This window comes from Poeciliopsis prolifica, unplaced genomic scaffold, assembly GCF_027474105.1.
Source record: "Poeciliopsis prolifica strain line A6 unplaced genomic scaffold, Auburn_PproV2 SCAFFOLD010, whole genome shotgun sequence".
Classification (NCBI taxonomy): Eukaryota; Metazoa; Chordata; class Actinopteri; order Cyprinodontiformes; family Poeciliidae; genus Poeciliopsis; species Poeciliopsis prolifica.
Window position 1 is genome coordinate 12,232,540 of NW_026562385.1, and position 27,945 is coordinate 12,260,484.

The window sequence follows — 27,945 nt, forward strand, 5'->3', positions numbered from 1 at the left end:
GGAGCTGGAACTGATAAACGGGCTTTTTTTTTTTTTTTTTTTTTTCTGACACACAAAGCTTGACTGAAGCAGGTCTTTGTTACCTTGCCCGATATTACAGAAGAAAAAAAGTTGTTTTTATATTTATTTTCTGCACCAAAAAATGAATAAACATGTTCTAAAAAGAAAGCACGTGGTTTTGTGTCGGCCGGAAAAACCCGCGAAAGCAGCTTCTTTTTCTTCAGTTTATTGTTTTCAATGCAGACATGAGCAATGGGCGGACAGTGGGATAATGGCTGACAGCATCAGGTAAAACACATGTAAAGGCTTCATAGAGGCAAAAGCAGCATGTTAACTAATACGTCATTAAAAGGCAAACTGATCACTTTCTGTGTTTAGACAGCAAACCCAAAGTGACCACGGTTTTGGTGATGCAACAGCTATTGTACAGCTCACATTAGTTCAAAATAGAGATGAAACTGTAATAAAAACACTGATAGAACTCAAGTGTGTTGCTTATGGCTGAGTTTTTTTTCGTTCTTTTAAAAACAAAAAGTCTTCCAAACAAGCTTGCTCCCGTCCAGTTCGACTGATGTTTCAACATACTGCATGTTTGTCAACAAATACTTGGTGTAAATAGTTATAAAATCTGAATCGTACGGTGTGGAGTTCTTAACAAAAATGTTTTTGAACAAAAATATGAAGCTCACTGTCCCGTTTCTTCTAAATTTGGCCAAATGTTCATCGCTTAATCATGACACCTACAGTCTGAGCATTCAAATACTAATAAAACCTGCACTGATGGATATAATGTAAACATGTGTATTTGATATTTGTATTGTAAAATTCTCCTTTATGACATATTTATGACATCCAGACTTTTCTTTTTTCTGGATGCAAAACAAAAAGAAACAACACATTTAATTAATTTCTAACCAAAACAGAATGGGCCCAGTTCAATTTCTTACTGTCCTAACAGCAATGTGTCCTAATCAGAGCTTGCCAGCAAGCTGTACTGTCTCAATAAACACATTCATGAATGAATTCAAACAAATAAGAGACAAAAAAAAAAAAAAACAACCTGCTGCTCTCAGTGACAACAGCAACTTAATCTACCGCTTCTATACTGTCCTAAAGCACCGTTTAGACCATCCACACAAATAACTAATCTCCAGTGGATACCTTTGATATATGAACAGTTAAATATATTGTTGTAAAAACATACAGAATACTGTAACAGCAGTGTGACGAGGCCGATTGGTCTATTCTCGGCATCTAAAAAGCAAAGTGACTTTAAGCAGCTACTTTCCACTACAAGATTTTAAAAACTCCTAGCGCCTTTTAGCATCTACCAGACCAAACACTGTGATTTGTTTTTGAGCAACCATGACAATAAGTTTGGTACGCCATCAAAATGCCCCTATAACATCTTGCTTCCCTATTTCAAGCAGCTGTCACTGACTCAAACTCTGGAGGCTGAATACTGGCACAGGGAGTGACTTATTTTTGGCCAACGTTTGTTTTTCCATGCACAGAATTTTCTGGATAATAAATTTGGTGCTTTTATCGTGTCAAAGTGTCCCCACACTAATGTGACCCAGAAGTTAAACCACTATGCCCTCTTAGCTTAATTTCTAAATGAAGCTTTAGAGTTAAGTTAAACTTCAGCTAGGTTTTACTAGCTAACGGTTTACAGGTACTGATATGAATTCAAATTTAAATAAAATGTATAATATTCAGATGTCCATTAGCATAAATTTTTACCAACTAGTGGTCAAGGCCAATTAGTGTTTCAAATGTGAACGTTAAAAAAAATCCTGTTACCATAACAGGATTTTATAACAGGAGCTACTAGCTACTTTTTAGCTAGTAGCCTATTTTTACTAGCTAAATAATGACACGCATTCAAAAAGTGATTTTTAAGTGCCCATTTACACAATAAGGTTTTGCTAGCTGATGACTTATAACATATACTAAATTAAATGTGATGGTAAAGTAACTGTTAGATGTTATTTTTGTGAGAGCCACAGTTTGTACTTGTTACCCTTACAAAAAGTTCATCAGAACGAAATCATTCGCAACTAGCATGTTTGTCTCATAGCAACCTACAGGCTAGCTAAGTCCAGTTACATGCAGCAAATCAACATGGCATGCTAAAGTACAAGCTTTTACAAAATTGTTCTGTAAATCGATTCACCTTTTTGGGTGTACATTTTTGGAGGTACAACTTCAAACCAATTTCGAACTGTTTTTCCACACCGAAAGTTCAAACACTGAAATTTCTGTTACAGTATATTCAAGTCTGTTTTCAAAAATTGTAATGAACCTGACATTTTTAACACTGTTACCAAAAATAAAATGTAAATGAAATACTAAGCTTTTCAAATAGAATAGCGTAAATTTTCAGAGTGGGCTTTGTTGAGGGGATATCAGCAGTCATCTTAACTTCTTGAGGTAATTTACATAATAAGTCAATAATTATTTTCAACAAGCAAACGCTAATTTGGATTCATCAGAATATAACACGTGAAAAACAAAGAAAATATTCTCAGGTGTCTCTGAAAAGAACACCTGAGTTCTTTTCAGTTTAAACATATGTTTTTAAAAAAATCAATAAGATATTTTTGCAGTACAGTTTCGTGGATGAACTTATTGTAACACATTCCGTTTAGCAATGAGCAAGTCACCTGGGTTGAGATACCCAGAATGCCCTGTAAATAACTGAAGATTTATTTTTTGAATTAGCAAACCCACAAAAATAACTTTCCAATGAACAACTTTAACATTTCTAAGATGGAAATTGTTTTATTTTAGTAGACATTTGCTTTGCTTTTGGGTTATCGTTTGCTAACTCAGCTTCCTCTTTCATCAAAGTCAATAAGCTGAAAGAATAATCTACTGCAGGTAAGATATTGAACACCCAAAACCAAACTAAAGTCAGTGAGGGACCAGCTACTATGTGGGCTCATAATGGGCTTTTTCTCATATCAGACTTATTTGGGTTATTGGTATTTGATCGTTTTTGGACAAGGGTTTTTTAAAACCTGTTTAACACAAAGTATCAAATAAACATGTTGTAATTAGTTCTGAAAATATCAAGACCTATTTATTGCTGTATTTTGCTCACATGGATTTTTGTCATAACATCAAATAAAGACCAAAGATAATCTACAGTTCCCCTAGCAGAACACTGGCATTTTCATTTTTCTTTCGAGAATCAGAATAACTTTATAACTTTAAAAAACTAGATTAAAGCAGCTTTGTAGAAGTCAGTAAAAACAGTCCAGGAGAATATTGTCCAACAACTTTGTGGATTTTGTTTCGTTCAAACCACAAAAGCTTGATGCTGTAACAGGGATTTGAACACTTAATGTCGAACCAATCATTTGTTCTTAAAACAATTGTTAGACTCTGAAATGTTTGGAGCAACTTAAATCCAAACATGGGAGAAAATATCCCCAGCAATGCGCCACGCAACAGTCTGAAGCTGCGTTTCCACTGACCGTAAAATTGCGCAAATCGGGAGTAGCGAAATGAAAACTGCAATTTCGGAAAGTAGAAAAAAAATTTAACTTTTGCGCTAGGATGAGGTGGTTTTTCAGCTTGATGGTGAAAACACTTTTTCTCCGCATCACATGAAACACGTGATCAATATCCGGATGTTACTCCTGGCGGAAAAGACGAAGAAGTAAACAGGAAGTTGTTTTTTTTAACAAATTACCATGGGAACAAACTTATTGACACGTAATTGCTTGCCGACCCCAATTAAGAAGACGAACCAGTGATTTTAATTGCGTTTCTTATTTAATAGAAACACTTTAAGAAATTGTTTAACATTGATGGAACAATGTCAATCAAGTTTTATGCGCATTTGTACTGGAATCGCAGCTTCAGAATGTCACCATGCTTGGCTTTCGGAGACCCCAGATGAAAAAAACAACAAAAAAAACCCCACATCCTACGAAAATGAGCTTCGAGCTGAAGGTTCGGCTCGCCTGTAAAGCCCACAGACATCGCAGCGCGCAACATGAGAAGCTCGACCCGCACGGAATAGAACGCTCACACCCTGTTTGCCACTGATGTTGATAGAAAAAGAGATGAAATGGAGGAGCATGAAGCATCATTCACCCATGACACTGCCTCGTTCTGATCTACCAGATCCAACCACCCTGCCTAAGCTAGTGAAAAGCTTTTAAATAAACGGGTAGAGAGTATATACACCGCCGCCATTCAGACCTTATGGTAGACACCGTCAGCTGAAGGAGGGAAACCACAGACATGGGTTTCCAAGGCTCTCTGCAGTTTCACAGGCTTGGATGAGAAACGTGTCTTTCAGTATTTTTTTGTGTGTTTTTTTAAATTATTTTTTTAATTGTATTTATTACTTAACTACCGGCGTTCTGTTGGCTTCTTCCTTTTAAACATTGTGTTCCCTATGTGGATTCCTTGTCTGGTCATCGGCCAGTCCCACCGCTCTTCGTCTCAGTAGTCGTTGAGTCCATTGATCGACGCCAACGAACAGAAGAACAACTAGTCCTCTTCGCGAAGAAAAAAAAAAAAGAAAGAAAAAAAAAGAAGCAAACTTGTGGTTCGCTGAGTTTAAAAAGCAACAATCATTTGTCCTTTGCTCTGGTTTGTTCTGCATCCATGCCCACCGTCTATAAAGCACTTTGTGACGAGCCTGGGTATTAAAAGCGCTTCCCCTCCCCCCCTGTTTTTGTTTTAAACAAAGTCAGTCGAATCATAATTAGAACCTGGAAAGATACCGTTGATGACGAGAGAAAAAAAAAATCCACAGACGGGGTACAAGTCAAGTGATTGTTATAGTCAGTTCATTGCCAAGCTGGTTGACAGGAAGACACACAAGAGGAGGACTCCGGTTCTTAGGGTTGGTGCACTGTGAGAGGGAATGAGGGTCGCGTCCTCCTCTGCTTCTCTTTTACGATTGCCGCTTTTAGTTTTGTTGATAGGTCTGTTGTACACCAGATGGGTAGTTGGGATTTAATATGGCCCTGGTCTGAAGGAAGGCTGAGCACCCCCTCTTCTGGTCACAGATAGGAGGTAGGACTTAGCAGCAGCTTAGGGTGGTGAAGGACTCTTCAAGGCATCCACTTTGGTCTCCAGTTCTGTAATCTGTGGGGGGGAAGAAAAGAAAAAAAAACACAATATAAGGTTCATTCATTTGTAGTCAAATGAGTACATTACCCTAACAAGGTTTTATATTCGATTTGTACGGCATGTTTGCTTATAAAAACCAAAATAATGCAACAACAAATATAACAAAAAGAAGGAAAAGATTTCTCCTAAGCACAACTCTGAAAAATGTGAAATACCCAATAATTTGTTCTTGAACTGAAGGATGTTGTCCTTGGTTGTGCTCCTCATTGGGTAACAATCCACTCATATACTAATCACTGATATCTATAACTTTGGTTCCTATAAGCAAATTATTAAGTCAAGTCAATCAATTTCACTAAAGATAAACGCACGGATGAGTTTCTCTAGATCTTGCTGGGATATTAGTCCTTGAATCCTGGAAATGTTCTGCAGGTGATCAAAGGCTGTCTTGTGTCTTTATGTGGCTCTGAAGGTTCAGGTCAGAGTTCATCACTACACCCAGATTTTATGCCTGATTTCTAGTTTCCAGCTGAATCTGTGCGTTGTCTCTTGATCATTCCTCTCTGTGGCTCCAAAGACGGTGACTTCAGTTTAGTTTCTGTTCAGCTGAAGAAAGTCCCCGGCGTCTGTTTGGTGCCTGGATGGGTTCATAGTCACCGGTGAAAAGTCATCAATAAGGTTTTTGGTCCCTGACTTTTTGAATGCAAAATAATCTATCAATCGTGACCCAGTTTGGTGATCTATTGACGACACACTGTTGTCTTGAATATTTATTACAAGGAAACAGTAATTCTCACATGTGTAGCATAAAACTAAATGACTTGTTTAGCTACTGGTCTTTGTCATAATTGTGTCAAGGCTTGTGTAAGATTTAGTGATGTAAAATAACTACCCTGTGAAAAGTGGGCAGAGGAGATGGACATGCCTGTTCAGTAACCATGGTAACCTCCAATGGAGCAGAGAGCCTGGCTGTTTGTGATATGAGTGTGCTTTATCTATAGAGATGCTTCAGTCTATGTATCAAACCAAAAACAATAAAGAAATATCAATGATTAGAACTAATAATTAATATGCTCAGTATTTTTTTTTGCTGTAATCAGAGTAAAAAGTTGTAATAATGTAGTAAAATCATGAGCCAGACCCTTTTGTTGCCTGTTACATCCAGTGATGGTTTTCTGATCTGGCTAACGTGGGCAGTCACCCAGGGCGCTATCCGGAAAGGAGAATCGCGGCTAGCGGCTAGCATCGCTGCATCCGTGGAGGGAATGGAAGTCGGCGTGACAAACGCGAGCGGGTCACCGACCTTTTCCTGAAGGTTGTCTGTTTCTTCTTTGTGTGTCGCCTCGCTCTCCTCTTGTGCGCACCGCTGAGCGGTCTCCTTCTTCAGGTACTCCACCTCCCTACAAATCACAAACCATGTTGAACTCTACGCTCATTTTTAACTGGATGCTAATTTATTAATTAGCATCCAGACTTCCAGATCAGGTACTCCACTCTGTTTTATTTACTGCTCTTACTTTTGTTGGTATTCTTTAATCATCCTCTTGGCTTTGTTGTATTTCCTCTCTAGGGTTTGGTACTGGGCCTGGGTTTCTTTCAGGTGTTCATCCACAGCCTAAAAACACACGCTTAGTGTTTAAATGGCCAGGAACCAGCTTTTACTGGACAAGGGAGCTCTCATTGTTATTGTCTTTTTCTTTTTTTTTCATTTATTCTCTATGAAATTACCTTACACAGGGATTGTGCCTCCATCCAGTAGCCCTCGAGCTTCTCCATCCTCTCCTTGCTGTCTCTGATGTTTTGCTCCAACTGAGCGCGCTCCATCCGCCAACGCAGCTTATCCTGCTCCGCATGAGCCAGCTGGAGGTGAGGGGGTGTCGTGGTGGGAGGGAGGTGGTGCGTGGATGGGAGAGCCGGCGTTAAGTCATTGTTGAGAACAGTCAGAGATGTGTTTTCTCTTCTGTATCATACGTTTTTTGGGGGTTTTTTTGCAACTCATCCTGCGGAAACGAACTGAAAGCAAAGTGGGCTCACCTTCCTCTTTAACAGCTGGATCTCTGCCTGCGTCACCGCATGTTTAATCTGGAGCTGCACCAACAGAAAAGATAGCAGGACGTCTGGTTTCAGCTCAGGCCGTGTAACAAACCCAACGAAGAAACGTTTGTCTGAGCAAAGCGAAGACGTGAATCGTCAGCAAACCTGCCGAAAAACCAAACGCACCTCCTTGAACTTGTGGGCGAGCTTCTCGGGATCGAGCTCAACGGGAGACAACGTGTCCTGGTTCTCCGCCAGGTCGAAAACTTCGATGGAGTTCGGAAACATGGGGCTCATCTCCTCCTCCTCATCTGTAGCGTATTCGCCAGTCTGTCCACAGACGGAAGGCAGATAAAATACATTTAGGAGCATAAAATGAGAGAATAGAGAAGGAAACTGCTGTCTTGCAAGTGTTACGGGCTTAAACTCTGTCACGTTTGACTCTGATTTGAGGACATTAATCACAATGTGGCAGCGCCTCAGTTAAAAGTAGGAACAGCAGGTTGGTTTGCTGGTTGCTTTTCTCACTATTAGCAATAAAAGCCATCAAACGACATATTCAAGCACTTGTGTGAAATTTAACAGTATATCGTTTGATTAATAAAATTCCATTATCTCAACATCACTATTGGACACACATGACAGCCATATTGGATTTAGGTGAGAAACCGTTCGCTTTTCAAGTTGACTAATTGCAACAAATTCAAGAATTTTTTCGTGAACAAAAAAAATTCCATTGTTGAAAGGAAGTTCTATGTAGTTTGAACAACAAAAAATGTAATTATGCTGTATATTGAAGGTGAATATTCAAGATAAAGACTAAATGCAGCCAGAGCCTTTAATCCAAATGATTAATGGCAATCTCCTGACCATTTATCTTGGTTATTTTTCTGCTCTACATCACAAAGTAAATTAGCCTTACATTAACAGGCAGTATTGAACAAACTAACTGAATTGCAATCAGGTTATAGAGCCATGATGTTTTCGTCATAATGGATTTTCAGCTCTGCTTCTGCATTCTGACACAGAGACGGCCTTGATATCAGCATGTAGACCGCAGCAAGACAGCAAGACGTAACTTCTGTTTCACACCAAGAATCAATGTCTTTTTGTTTGCTATGTGACTGTGTAAAGAAGCTAACTATGTACCCAGCTGTTATTAGGAATTATAATGTATTTATAGCAAAAATGGCAAAGAAAAAAGCCCTACCTTAGTTTTTTTTTTCTGTTTGTATTTTCTGTGAAAACAAATAAATTTATATGGAATTTAACAGCATTTAATTATGGCCAATTTGTGGGAAAACTTAAACTGCATAAGACCCTGAACGCATCGTTCGCACAGTTTCTGTCACAAAAACTATACTTGTGTCTGACAGTAGCCCAAATTAATAAGTAAAAACTACAACAATAAACAGATGTAAATACGCAAAATGGATATTTTTTACACTGTGTTCCCCAAAAAATATCAGCAGGTGCAAAAGCAGTCCTTGACACGCTTTCAAAAATCCACTTCATTTCCTTTCGCTGTCCAATTCACAGCTGAGTTATGCAGGAATTACGTGCAGATGGAGCTTTCAAACACATTTTTAATAGTTAACTGTCATTTTTGTGGCATCAAATAGCAAAGGCAATTTATATGCCTAATCAAAAAGCTTCTGTTCCCTTTTCTGACCACAAGGTGGAGAAGTTAGACTGAGGAAGGACAGGCCATGTGGCTGCACACAGACGACATTTTGTCTCGGCACAAACACACGCTGAAAGGGCACTTTTGATTTGGCCGCACGCAGCACAGCTGACGACGCGCTCTGCGTTTTTGTTCTTTGGAACCACAGACAGAAAAACACCTGGACAAATGATCTAAGCTGCGCTTTTCTTATTTCCAACGAACGCTCTGACGTGCTGCCCGTCTCCCCCCGAGCCCCCACCTCTTCGTCGTCGTCCATGTACTGTTTGTATCTCTGCTCCATCATCTCTCTCTGCCATCTCTCCTGCTCCAGAGTCTGCTGGATCAGCTGAGCCACTTCGCTTTGCTCCCCCGGCTTTTCCCTGCCAATAACAAACCTGAAGAAAAAGAAAAAAAAAAGAACATTTAACCCACACATTTGAGGCGTGAAACTCCTTTATCGGCTTCAAAAATGAGAAACACGAGTTCGCAGGAAGCAAACGCCACTGACTTGACTGTGCCTGACGTGTTGCGGAGGACGGAGGCGGCAAAGCTCTGGGTGACGCCAACCAGACTGGTCCCGTCGACCTCCACTATCAAATCGTTCACCTGGATCCTGAAAGAACAGCAGAAATAGACCCACTGTATGCTGTCACAGAACCACCGTAAGTGATATTCTTAACATCAGTCCAAACCGCCAGTGACTAAGTCCCAAGTATCAGAAAGGAATAAGCTGTAGAGAACAGTTTCAGTGACACCAGAGGCCAATGAGACTTGAACTAAAGCTTTAGATTAATTGACGCCTATAGAGGCTTTCAGATATACTGACACCTTTTGAACAAGTCCAAAAAGGTCAGTAGAATTTATTAGGATTTTATGTAATAAGCTGTGTTTCCATAACAAATGCCCACAAATCATTCTATTCTGCTAATGCTGGAAAAAAAAAAAAAAACGCCCCACAATTTTGCCTTTAAATAAGAAATGGAATTATGTTTGTAGAAATTATGGCAGTGATTGATGCACAATATTACATGACCTACTCCTAATTCAGCGACCATTTTACAGAAGAGCTACGGCTTCAACATGTTGGAATGACGCAAAACATTCCAGCATGTGAAGCCGTCAGAGCTCCGGTGGAGCCAGCTGCACACTGACTGAAAAAACAAAAACAAACCGTCATCCTCCTACTCCTTCCTGTCGTCCTCTTCGTCATTTCCACCAGCAGCAACATCTGTTTGTCAATCACGTGACTCGTGATGTGAATTTTTTTTTTCTATTGCAGTTTTGGGAGATACATCTATTAAACGTCACTTTTTAAAAACAATTGTCAAACTTGCCGTTTTTCTATTAAGCAAAGTTATTTTCGAAATTTAACTAAGTAGTGAAAACTAGCTCCTCATTCTACGGTTTGCTTCATACTGAGGGTGTGGACCTTCAGTTGATGATAAATGGTTGCTGCCTGAAGCCGTGGACTCTGTCAAAGTTCTAAACTTCAGATTGCATCTGATTTTACTCAATTTTAAAGTTCAGCTGTAATGTATGTGACGCACCACCTATTCTATCGCCGTCCCACACTTCAAACAGAGACTTGCTGAGCTGAACAACATTTTTGCCAGTGATAAAATGTCTTAAACATTCCTCTTGCTTGGACTTTCATTGCTCAATATTTGGAGGTGTGGTCAACATGGACCGAATGGCTTTTCTTAACTTCTTTTTCCTGCCGTTGCCAAACTACAACTATAAACAGGCAAAGTACAATTGTAAACAGCACAAAAGACTGAACATCATCATTCACAACTTCTCTTGCTGGCGTGGTTGAAATTCTATGTGAGAAATCAAGTTCAATGGAAGAAATCGAATATGGCACACTGGAGGGAGATGAGAATCAAGCAGAATTGGATATGAAGGCAATGGCCAGCGTAATGAGAAGTACAATGAGACATGGAAAAGTTTAACAAAAATTTAAAAGGAGCAGCATTAATTTGTTTCTAACCTTGTTTAGTTTGATGCACCTGAATGAATTCCAGGAAGGTTACTGGTTAGAAGTTGGAAATTATTCAAGACTGGGGTTTTTATTAGCCAAGAATGCTCAAAAACTTTCATCTTTGTGAATCCACTTCACCATCACGCAGTGCTTCCAGTTACTCCATCACAAAATTATAATACAATAAGGCATCAAAGTTTGTGGACACACGTCACAAATCGTGGAAAAGTTTGCATAGTTTGGTAAACCACTGTAAACATCGTTTTTCCATTCAGCCCGTCGATTCCGTTCTAGTCGAAACAAGCATCAGGACGAGTGCAGACAGGCGGGCAGCTTACCTGCCGTCTCTGTGAGCGGCTCCACCCTCTGTGACCGTTTTGACGAAGATCCCCAGCTTCTCCAGGCCCATGTCAGCGCCTGCTCCCATGCCAATGATACTGATCCCGAGGCCGTCGCTGTCTGAAGAGCGCAGAGACAAAAACAAATTGAGGAATATCCTGTTCTACTTCTTGCTTTTGCTTATTAGTACATGGTATCTACTAAAAAGTTAGTACATTAACTAACTTCAGACAGCCGATCCATACACTTATTTTCCAGTCAGTCTTTTGATACCATGCTTGTCGAAACAAGTACTTCATAAATTTAGAAATATTATGAAGTGTGTCAGATCCATTGTGTCAGTACAAAAACGCAAAATATAGAACCACCATGAATTCATAAAATGGACGAGCTCTAAGGAGGAGTTACTGAAAGCATTCTTAGTTTCTATCAGTGTGATTCATTGATTTCAGAATGTCTCTTCTGTTCAGAGGTTTGTAGATGTTTGTTTCTGCACATCCCACCACAGAGCTTTAACCAAACTGAGGCCTTGACTGTGACAAGCTCATTGCAACAGCTTGTTTTTAAGCCTGTCTGTTCTAAACAGAGCCGTGGTTCAATTGAGCTAACTTTTTGCCAAGCTGTTGTACATTAACCTTTATTTTTCTCTTAACCTTGTTGCAGGCTGTGTAAAACCATTTAGTGTTCATAAACTGTTTCCTCCTTTACTTCTTGCATGTGTTGAAAACTGTCCCTTCCTGTTGATCTCAAGTTGAACCTTACTATTTTGAGAACTGATTATAATTTGCAGGGAAAAATCATTTTTTCTATGTCCTGAATCCTGCCACAAAAGGCATACCTGACTTTTACCACTTTCTCACACATGCTTGTGGACACCAAATGTCCTACGCTAATAAATGCTGTTGTTGTATTTAACATGCTGCATGTTAGCATTCTAGTTATTATGCTAATATATGTAAATATTGTAGCTACTGTGGTTAGCATTATATTTTATTGAGCTTAAACAAAAAAAGTGTCCTGATTTTAGCTAGTATGCTAACAGTATTGTTGACGTCATTCGGACAGTTATTAGCTAAATATGCTAATATCTATTGTAGTATTGTAGTTAATATAGTATTAAGAGGTACTATGTATTAGCATAGTTACTATGCTAATACAGTTAATTATAATAGCTAATACATGAATAAATATTAGCATTCTAGCTGTGATGCTACTACACTTCTTTTTATTACTTCCCTATATTGTCGATACCACACTAAAACATGTTTAGCTACTTTGCTAATGCATGATCGTACTGTTGCTATTATACAAAAGATTGTTAGTATTTCAGCTAAACAGGCTAATATGCTGGATTCATGGTTACAAAGCTACTACGCTAAAACGTATTATTAGTACTGTAATAAATATTGCTGATTCATATTAGTATTGTATTTAAAATACATACATACATTGCTGTCATATCTAATATTACAAACTAGCCATCATACAGACCAGCTGGTTCTAATCTATTACCTCCAGAATGACTAGCTGCTAATTAGGCTAATCCACACAAACTTTAATCCCATAAGAAGATAAGAGTTACTCCCAGACAGACAGTGTATGTCCTCTGAGAGAACCCCGCCTGTGTAAGTGTGTGTATATGTGGTGTGTGTAGTTACATAAGAGACTTGACAGAGTGACTCTGGGCGACTTTAAACATGTGTGCAAACCTTTCTCCAGCTCAACGGGAAACAAATCCAGCTTCTCGACTCTCTTTTCAAGCTCATACTCGGCCGAGGCAGCCATGGGGTCAACGTCGTCGTTGCGCCGGTCGTAGTCTTCATTGGAGTAGGTGGTGAAGACCTGTGCATATGACAAAAGCTAAAGGTCAGGCAACTCAGCACTTCACTGAAATGTCAAAGAAAAATAATTCTGCATGGTTGGACTTTTTTGGCCTAAATGTGAACCATGACTTTTGTCCCTAATGGAAAGGACAATGGTCAAAGTTAATGGGATAGATGATCGAGACACCGTCCAGCAGCACTAGAATAGTTTAGATCAAAACATATCCATGGGTTAGAATGACCCAGTCAAAGTCCAGACCTGAATTCAATTGCGAATCAGTGACAATACATGAAAATAGCTGTTCATTGATTTTCTGGAGCTATTTTAGACATTCCCCAAAAGACTGGTGGAATGTTGTTCAACTATTTATTGGCTTTTGAGTGTCTGAATATGAACTTTTTTGAAAATAAATTTGAAAAACTACAACTACACCATAAATAACGCTCCACCTTGTGCTGTTCAGTCACATAAAATCAGTGTTGCACATTGAAGATTGTTCTTATATCATGAGGGAAAAAAAAAGATACATCTGCAAATAGATTTAGACACATAAATATGTATATTCATGTATCATCATTTGAAGGAAGAAGTGGCTTTATGTATCTTTTTGTAAATCTCAAACAATGTGTGCCTTTCCTTTCACTGCACCCTCTCATTTGTGCTGCTATCTATAATTCCCCTCCCCCAACCCAAAAAGGTCAACAGCATCGGTTTCCTTGGTAACCATCTTGTTGATCACATGGCTGCATTTCGATGGAAGCCTGACACATTCAGCGTCAATCTAGCAGAGATACATACATACCCATCTGTCTGTCTGTCTGTCTGTCTGCGTGTGTGTGTGTGTGTGACAAAAACCAGAGAGCTGAAGGATTTTATTGTGTGGGAGGTTTGTCTTACTGTATTATTTACGTTCCAGTGTGCAGAAGACACTGTCTCTCTGCCTCTCTGTCACAAAACACACACACACACACACACACACACACACACACACACACACACACACACACACACACACACACACACACACACACACACACACACACACACACACCAGCAGAAAGCGGGTCATAGGGCAGTATTGTTCGACTGCTTCCTGTTGTCATGCTTCCTTCCTGTTGAGTAACTTTAAAGCTGTGTAAATGTCTGCAAGAGCTTGTCTGCAATAGGGTCCTAAAGTTCCCTGCAGCCGAGCAAGAACTACCGAGTCAACCTAAGAGAATAATAAAAACAAAAAAAATAGAACAAGGACAAATCACAATGTTGAACCAAACGTATCGAATCCATAACCAGATAGGGGTTTTTGAACTCAGCAGAGCTCACTAGTTGAACTTGCATCAACTCTTATGAAACCTTCAGCTTCCCCTTTTTGTGTTCAAATGTTGAAATAGGTGAGACTTTTGCTCTTATTGCTATTCCCATTTCATGGAGACGTGTTGAATTTCCATGACAAAAAATAAAACAAAACAAAAACAACAACAAATCCCACCAATGGGAGAATATTTTCTCCCATGAGCCAATGCTGATTTTTTTTTCAGCGTAGGAATCCTGGACTCCAGTGTAATTTGACTGCATGATGCAGGCCACAGCATGTGGTTCCACATGAGACCGGATGGACTTCAGTAAAAACGCTGTGACACAGCAGCCTGGGAAACCAATCCGGCATTGACAAACAGAATCCGGATCACAACGTAAGTGGCTGGAATGTGTGCATCTAAACTGTTGCTTCCATACGTCTGTCCTGTTTTCATAACCTCGATTTTAGCATCTGCCGTCATTCCAGCACCGTGGAAGGAACCTCCGTCTGGTGACACTGTGAGGTTTTAGTGTTTCGTCCAGGTTCCACCGATTACACTGAAGATCGCGTCTTCTCTGTGTTTAGTTTCAAAGTTCTTTATTAAATCCCTTTTCCTCTATGTTCATACTGCTGAGTTCGCTCTCTTTTGGGTCCTCAACCATGATTTATGTCAAAAGGAGTGAATTCTGAGTCTCATTCGGGTGACAGAAGCTTTTTGGCATTTTTAGTGTTTTCTAATATTAGCTGACAAGACGACGTCCTTGACGATCCTATTATTTCTAGCATGTTTCCGCAGCCAACGTCTCGTTAAAGGCTCTGTCCATTTCAGATCCCGCAGCTTCCAAGAGTGGATTTCATTATTGTTTTCTTGTGCTTCAATTCATTTGTTCCTTTCTTCTTTAGACTTGGATGGATTAAGAACTTTGGGCTTGCGCTTCTGACGTCGAATTGAACCGTTGTCGAATAGCCGACCACTTTTTCCTCCCCGTATAGTTTAAGACCGTTTTTGAATGAAATTTAATACCCATGTTACAACAGAAATGTGCAAAAGAAAATGTGAGGTTTGAAATAACGGCAGTGGCAAGCTTCAGTGGACAGAGTGAATGTAGCAGCGTATGCAACGGCAGCGAGCCGGCGGCAAACATGAGCGTCAGCAAGCAAACCAGCACAAAAAGCTGGCTGACAAGGGAGGGTTAGCAGCTAGTTAGCAGCTAGTTAGCAGCTAGTTAGCAGCTAGTTAGCAGCTAGTTAGCAGCTAGTTAGCAGTGGCTTCCTCCACCTTGAGTCATAAAACCAAATGTGACTTGAACGTTTGTCTGGCAGAAAATTTCAGGAGAAAAACAAACTATATTAACTATACAAGATTAAATAATCCTGCCAGGACTAAAATGTAAGACCAACTTCCACTTTGACATGAATTTAAGACTTTTTAAACATGCGCACACACTCCGCACATAAAACAACACCAGAATCAATGTAGCAGAGCAACACAGAACATGCCTTTTTCATTGCAAACGTTTTTCCTCTTTGTCAGCTCCACGGTTTGTGCTTCTTTCTACACCGAGCAGATCAGCAGGAATCAGAAACGTTTGGCTTATCGGCTACCTTTAAAAGCACACACCAGGTGGGCTTTCATCCAGACAAAGCTACACTCTGTGAATCTTATCTATCGGCTTCCCTTAGTTGAGCTGAGCGTGTGTGTGTGTGTGTGTGTGTGTGTGTGTGTGTGTGTGTGTGTGTGTGTGTGTGTGTGTGTTTGTGTGTGTGCGCGCGTACGCGTTGCCCTCCTTTTTTCCAAGGAAAACAAACAAACTCGACCACATTCCAACTGCCGCCGACGCGCTCACAGAGGCAGCCCTGTGCTCACACCCATCAAATGCAGGCAAGATGAGGGACGTCGGGGCGGGAGGCCTGACCACCGATTCTCAGCCTGTTACCACCTTCCACCGGCTGCTGAGTCTGTGTGACGCTGCAAAGTCTGCAGAGTCTTTTGAAAAGTGTTGCAGTCACGTGACGTTCCAGATGTAGCGTGAATTTTACAACGGGATGCTCAGCTGAAGAAGGTGGCAGTCTTGCAAAGCTCCACCGGGGGGGAGAAGTTTGAGCTCTCAACACATATTATCAGAACAGCAATTAACAACCAGCCTTGAGACGTAATTACAGCGAACAAGCCCAGGCTGTGGATCTCCTGGGAAGGAGAATGTTTCTCTGACTGCGGCTGCAAACCTCAAGAAGAGGTTTCTCCGTCTGCGCTAGTTCTTCCACACACATCTGGTTTAGCCATAAAAATCTGGCTTAAGGTACCTGGCAAAAGTATTTCGATGTACATTTTTTTGGGTGGGATTTCAAGCGGAAGGCCGACAGAAAGTCGTGCAGAGCAGTGAGGCTGAGGGGGAACTGCACACCAGTTTCAAAATCTTTACAAATGAAAACTTGAAAGCCACGGGTTGCCTTTCCATTCGACCACACAAATACCTGCAGGCCAGAAGTTTGATGATGTATCAGACTTAAATAAAAGTACGAGTATCTGATCAGGCCTGTCACGATAACCGTTATTGCAATAAAAGATCTTCTGAGTCTGTCTTCAACCAGTATAACAGTAATGGCATCATAATGCAAAGATTAATGACCTTTAAATTCTAATGGGCATTTAACACTGAAAGGCATCTAAAAATATCCAACATAAACAAACAAAACAAATAAAGTGGATACTGAAGGTTTCTGCCATGCAGACATGAGAAAAACAATCATGCACATGGAAATGATGGCTTTCATTTTAATTTGTTATTAACTGACCCTTTGTTTACTCGGAGTCAGATCAATACGCCCAAATTGCAGTGAATGGCATTAAACTGTTAATAATTAAATAACTGTTTGACGCAGCTGAAGAATCATTGCGACATAAAATGTTTTATAAGAAGCTCAAACCTTTATCAGCTGTGATGGTATCAATGTTAAAATCTAGAGAACTGTTTGGTTTTTTTCCCCCCACTGCACGCTCTCATTGAAGAGTACTTGCAAACAAGTGTGAGGCTTTTTCTGTCGCCCGAAAGAAATAAAAATCAGATATTTGTGCTTCATGTGAAGGACCTGCAGCATGCCGCGGTTTGTACCGCCCGAGGCGACGCAACACAGGCGACCGGTTAAACGCTTGGTCAAGAAAACGAAAATCCCTCGTCACATGAAAAGCACACCGTTTTCCACAACCCTCACCGTAAGACAGCAAACTGAGCGAAATCTGATCCTCCTAATCAAAGCACGTCATTTAGCCGCCCGTGTTCTCAAGTTCCATCAAACGGAAACACTTTGCCATCTCTCACTCTGACGAGCCGTTAAATGCTCTGCATGGCAGAGGAAGGATGTCAGTGGTGTTGTGACTATTCGTGCGAGCGGAGACATGTTTCACAACGCAACCTGGCTCACTGCTGCAGTCCTGCAAGGAACAACAAGAGCAAAGTTGGAACAAAACCAAAAAAAAGAAGCTTTAAAAAAATCGAAAGTTTGGACTGGTAAACATTTTAAAAGAGTAGAGGAAGTGTTCGACTGACTTGGTGTATAAAATAAGACAATATTGTGTTTATTTTATTTATTAAACCGAGGATGACTCAGCATCCTGCAGAGCCACGTTCAGTGTCAGTAATATGAGGGAGTCATTGTCTCTGTTGTGCTATCAGTCCTCTGTATCTCTTATAAACAACGTTCGGTTTCACAACATTTATTTCTGCAGTTTTTTTCCGTTGCGTCCGAGGAGTCTTGCTGTTTCAGTCATGCTGCTACTGAGTGACCCAGTTTGGGCCGAGTTCTAACTCTCAGACCTGGTCTTGACACGCAGGAAACTCGTGGTCAACTCGACGGCGGCGAAGGCTTCAAAACGAGCCCACAGCATGAGCGCTCCGCCACCGTGCATCGCGTTTGCGCCGACATGTTTCGTTTGGTTGAAATGTGACAGTAATTCTGCTCTCATCTTTCTTAGGGGCGTCTTAGTTCATTCGGATCATTGCTCTAATTGGATGCAAATAACTGTGGGAATTCTCCTTTATGTTGTTCATGTATGGGACAAAAACGTGGGCGATTTATTTTATCACGTATTTTGGTCTAGTTTCTTGTGCAAAAATGTCTTAGTTCACTTGAAATAAAGCAAAACCAACTGAGAGCTAACTTCCCACAGGAAAATGTTTTGTTCCACTGCCAGATTGTTTTACGTATAACTAATAATTTTTCCTCAAATGTATGCCTTTGAAGGAATCCTATGGTTTTGCATTTTAGGCATTATTTTAAAAAAGAGCTGAATAATTTGTTTATTTGTGGGGGGTTTCCAAATGTGTTTCTAATATTGCATAAGCTGAGATGGGTTAATGAAAAATCTCCAGAAAGTACAAATTTTGTTTATCCAACCAAACGATTAATTGTCAGAGTTAACTGATTAATTATTCAGTTAACTGATTAATTATTCAGTTAACTCTGATGACTAATTGATTATATTTTTTCCAGAGACAGTTGCGTTATGTCTCTGTCAACTTTGGACATCAAATCTACAGAATCAAAGATTTGCTTCTTTTTCAAACTGGAGCATCAATTTTTAAGGCTTGCAACAGACTGGACTTTGACTGGGACATTCTAACAGATAAACAGGATTTAATCCATTTCGCGATTAAAGTCTAAAGTCTGCTGCAGCCTCCAACGCCTTTTCTTGCTCCATCCGTCTTTTCATAAACTTTAAACAGTTTCCCTGTCCACAAGGTTTGGACAGGGACATTCTCCCTGACCTGTTTACCCAAATTTCAGAAACCTTCTAACATTTAAAATGTACGCTTTAATGGCCGGTAAGGTGGGTTGGAGGACCGAAAGCCAACTGACCTTGATTGGGTCTGTGCTGAAGCGAATCTTTCTGCTGGGAGGCGGCGCCTCCTCTTCTTCGGGGAGACCGGGCATCTCAGAGCAACTGCTCTCTGGCTGATACGGCTCCTCGTCTTCTTCGTCATCCTCGTCGTCCAGCTGGCTTCCCCCTGAATCCTCCTCGCCGATGCCGCTGTAAGCGCTGACTTCTACGAGATCTCCCTCCGAGTAATCCTCCCTGCGTGAGCCGTCCTCGTCGTTCTCGTCCTCTGCTGCTTCCCTCCAGTCAGAGTCTTCTGTCTCGCCGGAGGAAGGCGGAGGTTCTTTCTCTTTCTTTTCGAGTGAAGCATGAACCTCGGCCTGCGCCAGCGTCTCTCCGGTTGCCTCGTTGGACACGTCCTTTTCTTTGGCCTGGGACTCCACCGTACTTAAATCCGTTTCTTCGCTTCCTTCCACCTGGGACTCAGGTTTTGCCTCGAATGAGGCAGATGTTACAGTCACTGTAATTGAAGGCGTTGATGAGTTTAAGTAGTGGTCTAATGACAGTCCAAACCCATCGTTTTCTCGGCATGTATCCTGTCCTGCAGCGCTCCTTTGTCCAGGACCTGCTGCTTCCGGTGGCAGAGCCGCCGTGGCGTCTGTTGATTCTGCTGTCATCTCCTTTTTGGCCTCCTTACCAACAGAATGGGCCTTTGAATGCAAAAAAGATCTGTTTTAACTCAGTTAATTCAAAAGGGGGTTTTTTGTGCCAGTGTTCAACACCTTTTACCTTTTTTTCAGTTGCGTCTCCTTTAGCTGGAGGTTTGGGTTTTGGCGCTAAGGCAGGGGCTGACCGACGCTGGGGGAGGTAGAGGTTGTTTCGCACGTCGCCCTTTTCAAACGCCGCGCTGAGCTGGCTCACAGTGGGGCTGACCGCCTCACCCGGGCCAACCGAAGCCGCAGCCGATGGACCAGAAGCAGGACTGGGCGCTGGAGGGTCATCCAGTCGGTCTAGAGCTTCTGTTGACCCGTTAAAGCGGGCCACGACGTCTAGACGGCTGTCCTGAAAGCCCGAAGCACGCTCCTTTTTCAGCAAGATGCGGTTGGTAGCAGCTTGCTTCTCCTGACAAAGAAACACCAATCAGTATCAAACCTTATGGCAAACGAATGACAGGGAGCCGACGCATTGAGGAACTTACCTGTAGAGTTCGTTGTTCAAAGATTCTCCTGGTCTCCTGGAGCTTGGACAGACCAAAAGATGAGTTTCCACCTTCTGATCCTGTTTTAGAGTCAAACCTGTTGACTCTCTCTGTGACTGAATCTCCAAGTTTCAGCAAGGCGCTGTGGTTGACATTCTCGTTGAGACTTGAGGCCCTTGGAATCGATAGTTTCAGCGCCTCTTCCTTACCTTCAAATGACAAAAAATGTATTAAACAAATGGTTTAAAACAACCTAATTGGGATGTACCACGAAGGAGTCTGCCTACCTAACATTTTGGCACCATCCTCTTCATCACCTGGAGACTGCATCTGCATGAACATGTTCTTGATGCGGTGGACGTTGGATCCGTACCGCTTGCCCCTTCCAGTCGGGCGGGGCAGAAGGGGAGGTTTGGAGCCGGGGTTGGGAGCGCCGTTGGCGGCATTGTTGAGGTGGTCGGTGGCCTTCTTCAGGGCCGCCAGCCCTGCCTCGTAGGCATTGCGGTGAGGTGAGGGACTCCGCAGGTTGGAACCCCCGTTGTTCCCACCAGAGGCTCCGTTTGCCCCTGTGGCCGATGGGGGTTCAGTCTTCATCATTTTTGGTAAATCAAAAGCCCCTGGGTGAATGGCAGATTAGCAGGGATAAAGGGGGCCACATCCTGGTGCTGCTTCACGTTCGCCTCCTGTAGACAGAGCAATGATGGCTGTTGATAAGTGTTTAGTATCTATACTTAGGGTTAGGGTTAGGGTTCACTTCATTGTCAGACATTTTTGAACATTATGAAGATCAAGCTTTATAGAAATGCTCACATCTCTCAAATAAGTTCACTTGACTACTGTTATCTTTTGTTTGAATATTTCTAACGACAACACATAATGCTTTCCATTGTCACTTTTCATAAAACAAACACAATATGAACATCTATATTGAACAAAACAGAGGGCGCTCTAAACATGGCAGCGTTACAGCTGCCCCTGTAGGACGCTGGTTCAGACCGAGTTTTTTCTTTTTTTCTTTTTAAACATGTCAACTAATCAGTAAATTACAGGTCAGACAATTCCTTAAAAAAAAACCTGTCGCTGACCATTTCTGAGCGACAGAGACAATCGGCTTGGATTCTTATGCACGTATGATGCAAGAGACGTTAATCAAGGATTTGAAAGTTATGTCTTCAAGCCCGTTAGGATTTTGCGTCACACCATATTTCCAGCTAGAAGGGAAAAAATCGCCAAAAAACAAAAAATGCAAAGTCAGCTATTCAGAAATACTTTGGATTGCAAAAAGTCAGACAAGTCAGTAAACTAAGGTGCACCAGACATCGCTCTTCAAATGCTAATGCTGTATTCAAATGGCGGTCTATCAATAACTAGTTAATATTCACATAATAATGACTGAGCAGATAGTCTGACTGCTTAACCTCAACACATTTTAGAAAACATTACTATGAATGTAATCATCAACTTTCAGGTGCAGTAGACATGAATGATGGGTTTGTGTTGTAGAGAACAGCAATGAAATTCTGTCCTGATATTTTGTTTAACGTTTTAGCAGAAATTGTGTCAAACTGACAACTTCACTGACGGTAAGAATAATATAATGAATGTGGACCAAATGATTCAAAAGGTAATCCATCAGACAAATACGCAGCTGCTTGTCTTTGTAATCGTCCTTTTGGAAAAAAAAAAGAAGTATATTCTGGAGACTCTGATGACCTTTTAAGTAGTCAAAAGGATTAATCTCGTTTTTTCAGCCGCGTCTATGGGATTTGTGTGAGAAATCACAGCTGAGGTGTGAGGATTCAAACCACCAGTGAGTCCACTTTGGACATAAAACATAAATTTGCTCTGAATTCGAACAGCGCAGAACAGGCACTGTCTGAGAGCTGTCCAAAAAACCCTGAACTGGTCTTGCGGGTTCACAATCAGTGGAGTGAAAATGATGATGATGATGATGACGTTACCAGTACAGATGTATTTGGGTCATGTTTCATCACACTACTGAAAAAAAAAAAAATCTTTAAAAAGTCTTAAATTCACGTGTCTAAAATGAAGGCCGTAAAGTTTCAACTCAGTTTACAAAAGTAAGTTGATATTTAAATACGTTAACCACAGGTCTTTCATTTTGTTTTGACTGGGGTATTTTATCTTGCTTGTTCTCATACATGTTTTTTTTATTATTATTATGAAACTTTCCTTTCAGGCAAAAGTTTGAGTCATGCCCAAACATATTCACTGTGTTCTGCACCTCAACGCAGTTGAGACTACAGACAATTATTTGCTAATATCCTCTTGCTATCTAGCTTTTTTAACTTCTGTTGCTAACTCATACCCATAAGCTTGGCCTTATGGGGGTTATATGTAGTGTAAGAAGCATAAAGCCATAAAAATTTAGTGTGCTTCATTGTAGTACATCAAGATCCCTCAATCTCCCCTGAATTTACAATTTTTTCTGTCTTAAATTGATTCAAGGTGACAGGAAAAAGACCTTTAAAAGTCTTTCATTGGACTTGCTGAAACTGTAGATATCTTGAGAAAGGTGTGTGTGACATTTTGATGCCTTGATCAAACACAATTTACTACTTACAGATGAGTGATGCTGAGGTATCCCAAGCAATTAATCATTTGACTTTAAATATGTATGAAGAGACTGTAAGGGAACTAGCTACCTGAGCAGATAGCTTAGCTAACTCATCAATTGCAGGGTTTCCCTCAGAAAACCTGCTAAGCCCAGCGGTAGGGGCGCAAGGGCAGTCCACCAACACATTTTTTTTTAAATGTTAAATTTATTTATTTTTAATGACAAATTTCAAAGCTGCACAATCAGGCATCATAATTTGAAAATAGCAGTGTGTGAGGCCAACGGACAAGTGCAGGGACGGCACAGACCTTCACATCCAGTTCAATGCGTCAACTATGAATCTAGCTTAATCCATTTTTACTGTTTTTGTTACTTGTGAATAAAAAAAATTCCAGTTTGCAATAAGCAAATGGTACTCAGCCTGGTGGGGTCGGCAAGTAAAGCCTGGTGGCCCGCCAGGCTTATATTATAGCATCCTTTCTCCAACTTATTCTCTATTAGTGCTCAGTCTTTAGTTGTGGTTGCTGCAATCAAACTCATGCAGGTGTAACTAAAGATAAATTGCAGAACAATAAATAAGGCCAACCATGTCTGTGTGCCAGCTTATTGTAAACATTGTTTAAAGGCGGTCTGGGGAATAGGAAGGAGTGTTTACGCTACTGTCTGGTCCCACAGCAGCTCCAGATGGCACTGCTAACACACATACTTACTGCAACTGCAGTCTTGTGACACTTTTTTTTTTTTTGGCCAAATAATGGATTTTCGTACCACTGATCATGTGGAGCAAACAAGATGCAAACAATCTTTACAGAGGCCTAGAGGAAAATACACACGCACACCCACACGCATATACATACAAAAACACACAAAGAAAAGCAAACGGCTGCTCTGCGGCTCCTCGCCTCTTTCCTGTTATTGTTACCATGAAGCTGGCGGCTCCTGCTTTAGGTGGAAAACACGGGAGAACAAAAGCTGGATTCAGTAACCCCACCTCTGCGTGACTTTGGTGCATCTCTTCTTCATTGGTGAGGAAGAAACAGCAAACTGCAGCCGCAGTGCTCTCCCAAGAACAACTCCATCTGCCTCCTGCTGGGTTCCAAATCCCCTGCGGTTTGGAGCTGTTTCCTGCTATTCAGCCTGGATGATCACTCCTAATTGCATCTACGTTTTTATTCCCCTTTAAAGATGGAGACTTTTGCTGTTTGGTGAGAGGCAGCTAGCAGAAATGTATGTCTAGGCCCCAGTTGGGAGTAGCAGAACGTGCAGAACCCGTCCAAGGATTTATGCAGCTCTAAATAGGATTCTACTAGAACCTGCAGACTTCTTTCAGAAAGCCCCCGGGCCGGGAATCAAACCCAGAACCTCATTGCTACCGACCGCGCCTCTGTGCAGCCCCAGGTGTTACATTTTAGTTGTTAAAATATATATTTTTGCTCACACACATTAGGTTTTTTAATGTAATGCTCAATGATCGGAACGTTCTCACAATGAGCAACTTCATTTTAGTAACAACTAAAAATATTGGTTAAGTCAAACAGACATAAGCGCCTTTTATTGTCAATAACTGCCTTGGGGTTAAGAAGTTTAGCTTGCTAGCAAGTTAGCTGTTCCATGTCAGAGAACAGTTCGGATGACATGTTCATGTGTGTTGTGTTGTGACTACATGTAAATATAATTAAACCCTAATAAAAGGCTGAGAAAGTTGTCTTGTTGCAGCAAGAATTTAAGATCGAATCTAGATTTGACTTCTACTGACAGTCATTTGCTAGCCAGCTAAGCTTCTAACTTTTACGAAGTTCTGTACAAAATTCTTTCTTAATAAAATAAATCAGGATCAAAAAGTCGAAACAGTTTTGTTAAGAAGCAAACTGTTATGTAATTACTTTGAGGTAAACCGACAAGCCTTTGGGTTTCTGCCGGATAAGATAAAGCAAATAAGGATAGCTAACTTGCTACCGAGCTCAGCTAGCCTGACCTTGTCGTTGTTAATCAACGACAAAACTTCATCGGCGGAGAAAAAGGTTTTCATGTCACCTTGTTGGAGTACTTCACGAATGCTTTTTTTATTTTTATATCTTCCCACAAAGAATAAAGCAACTTGCTAGCAAGTTTGATCTTAGCGCTGCTGCTACACTTATTTCTTAGCCACAAATTTATTGACAGTTCTTGACTTTTACCAAGCTGATATTGTCATTCCTAACAAACAAAAACATAAAATTATATCAGTTATTTGTCCTAGCCTCTTTAAATTCTAATCTACTCCAAAATAAAATGTTTTTTTTGTTGTTGTTGTTGTTGCACTTGTTGAACTCAACAAAAACTAACATGTTTGATTCAAATGTAATCAATTTCAATGACGAGTAATCAACATCCTCCAAAAAGTATCATTATGCTGTATGGGTTGTTTTACAAATTAATAGATCAACTCAGTAAAAATCAAGAAATCCAAGAAGACCGGCAGAAAAAGCACTTTTGGTGGAGTGAGAATATAAGTTCAGACCCAGCTTTACCTAATTTAGCGGCAGCGCTAACACTGAACTCGAACACACTGGCAGCCTGAGCCTCTTAACCAGGAGGCACTAGCTGCCCACCAACCACATGTCTTAACTGTGGTTGTGAAGGAAAACTTTTTACACGCCAGCTTGTTTACTAGAGATGTTTTATGCCCTTAACCACAACCCACTCATAGTCGCCGTTTTTTATACACTATAAAGTTAGATACTAACCAGATCAGCAAAATCATATGGCTGGGATGTAACTCTGTCAACTAGCTGAGTGAGCACATTTTATAAATGGGTTTGACTCTAACCAACTAGTTTTCTAAAGCAACTTTTTTCTACAACCTATCTTCCTAAATATCCATAAAAACAGAATTTCTATAAACAGCTGCACCAATTTCAGTGGTTAAATTCAAAACTGCTTTCTCAATGTACTGGCAGCACAGTTTAGCTGATGCTAACTTGTGGGGAAAGGAGTCAAGTAACAGTAACTTCCTTTAAGTAACAGGTGGGGGTGGGGGGGGTCACTTTTAAGATTTTCACTGGAATCACATCAAATCACTTCAGCAAAATCTCAAACATTTGAGATTTATTTTATTTGCTCTGATGCAAATAAGACACTGGTTGGTTTTACTTCCTCTTTGTGACATTTATCCTGCAGTACCTATTGTAAATGCATGTGGACGTAATGATGCAAATTTGGCAATTACGTCAGTTAGCAACTTTTACCGCAGCTATTAGCTATCTTCCCTATGACCAGTGTGCCACACTGGGGCTGAAGGCCTGAAGCGGCTACTTAGTTCCCTTATGCCTTGGGCTGGCTCTGCTTCTGCGCTTAAACCTGTTTATTAAAGGCCATAAAAGCCGCAGTAAAAGCTCTGCCTCTGTCCCAGCACTTCCCTTTATTCAGTTCTTTCTGCTGGAGCGACTTCTGCAGTCTGAATCCGTGGATTAGATTCTTTCTCTGAGCATCTAGTGTCAGGAGATTCCGGCCTCCTGCGGCAGATGCCACGCGCCCATCAGCGCATCATCTTTCTCATCTATCCCCACCTAATCTCTTCTGTCCTCCTCACTAAACATTTGGCAGCAAATACACACACACACACACACATAGAGAGAGAGAGAAAGAAACACACGCATGTGCATCTGGCCGGTCACATCAGCAGCACCGGGTCACAGCGGCGTTGTGTGTTTTTTCTCCTCAGTGATGCCCGCACAGCATCTCCCCGTCGCTGCTCGTCTGCGTGCGTCACAAGCACGCAGCGTCCGACAGAAGGCGCATTATAGTAAACACAATGAGTCCGTCTATTCCCACGACGGTCCCCGCATCTCTGCAGGAGACAGTCGGGCCCGGACTGCTGCTGCTGGTCAGGATGTTTGTTTAGAGCCACTTCTTCATACATCTGTTTATACGTATATATTTTTACCCCGACTGTGCAAAATGCATTTGTTACTTTCAGTTAAACCGCGTGTAGGAAGATAGAAAACATATATATGTATTTGAATTTTATAGTTCATTTTTTATTTTAATTCCAGCATTTCAATACTTCTCATTGGAGCCGAATGACTCAAGAGACGATGTGGGTTTGATGTCCATCCGGTTTGACATCCTCAGTGTCAGGCGTCTCTGCCGGCGAGGCTCAAAATGTCAAACTGCTGATTTCCATCATGGAGTTTGGCGGCGGCGCGTTCGAACAGGCGAGCGGACGTTCCGGACGTGCGCTCGCGCTGTGATTTTTTAATATATATTTTTTTCGTTTTCTCCCGGTTCGGGCGCGAGGCGGCGGAGGCCCGGCCAGAGCCGCGGCCGGATAAACTCGCTGTCCCCCCGGCGGGAGGCGAGCGGCCAGCAGGCCCCGCTGGGTGTCTGCTGCTGCTGAGCTACTGCGCTGCGCTGCGCTGCTTCCTCCCTGCAGCTTCCCCCCGCCGTCACCTCCACCCTCCCAATGCCGCCGACAAAACAGCTCGTTTAACAAGCGGGGCGACAGAAAGAAAGAGAGAGAGAAACAAAGCACCGAGCCGGAAGGTGACCCGTTCCGCCGCAAGTCATACCTGGTAATCCAGTTAGTTGTCCGTTATGATCCGGAGCGCAGACAGAGCCATTGTCCTGCCGCTGTCGCTGATTCCTCCTGTGAGCGCCTGCCTCCTCTCTGCTCCTCCTCCTGCTTTCGCTCATCATCTGTTTTCCTCCATCCCTTCCTCCTCCTCCCTCCTCCCTTCTCTCTCCTCCACAGAGTTCGCTCAGAACCGGCCAGATGGTGGACTCTAATTGTAATCTCGGTCTGGCGCCAGGGCCGGTCCAAAATGGTTTGAGGCCGGAAGTGGAATCGAAAAAGCTGGGGGGGCCCCGGGTTTCCCTCAACAGCTATTTAGACCAGAACGCCTCCCAAATAGAAAATCATGAGACGATTAAAACATTTTTGAATGTGATAATTATTGGTCTATTCAAGATAAATTCAGTTAAAAAAAATACTTCATTGATCCCAACAGGAAATGAATTCATACAATTGAATGTAATGCATCTTAAAATAGTTTGAAATTTGTAGACTTTTTTTTTCCCACCCTCACTTTTCCACTAACTCTATAATCAGAACAGGCATCTCCAACCGGAGGCTCCAGA

At 41.5% G+C, this 27,945-nt stretch overlaps 1 protein-coding gene across 1 annotated transcript; it reads right to left on the reverse strand.

Annotated features, from left to right (window-relative positions):
- Positions 1 to 210: 210 nt before the first annotated feature.
- On the reverse strand, positions 211 to 27,545 carry LOC129363188 (neurabin-2-like). The gene is made up of 15 exons (XM_055035119.1): positions 27,378 to 27,545; positions 20,537 to 20,932; positions 20,250 to 20,458; positions 19,841 to 20,173; positions 19,093 to 19,761; positions 12,827 to 12,959; positions 11,117 to 11,237; positions 9,306 to 9,410; positions 9,057 to 9,192; positions 7,318 to 7,461; positions 7,132 to 7,185; positions 6,826 to 6,957; positions 6,615 to 6,712; positions 6,401 to 6,497; positions 211 to 5,112 (listed from the first exon to the last, which is right to left on the reverse strand). The coding sequence occupies exons 2-15, from the start codon at positions 20,844 to 20,846 to the stop codon at positions 5,059 to 5,061; spliced, it is 2,595 nt and encodes an 864-aa protein (XP_054891094.1). The 5' UTR covers positions 20,847 to 20,932; positions 27,378 to 27,545; the 3' UTR covers positions 211 to 5,058.
- Between the last annotated feature and the right edge of the window lie 400 nt (positions 27,546 to 27,945).

What these genes read in the sequence shown, in the direction of transcription:
- LOC129363188 (XM_055035119.1), bottom strand. Translation starts at nt 20,846, where the DNA reads ATGATGAAGACTGAACCCCCATCGGCCACAGGGGCAAACGGAGCCTCT. An exon ending in GGATGGTGCCAAAATGTTAG is followed by an intron (nt 20,459 to 20,536) that starts GTAGGCAGACTC and finishes TGTCATTTGAAG; the next exon opens with GTAAGGAAGAGGCGCTGAAA. An exon ending in CAGACAACCTTCAGGAAAAG is followed by an intron (nt 5,113 to 6,400) that starts GTCGGTGACCCG and finishes TCCCCCCCACAG; the next exon opens with ATTACAGAACTGGAGACCAA.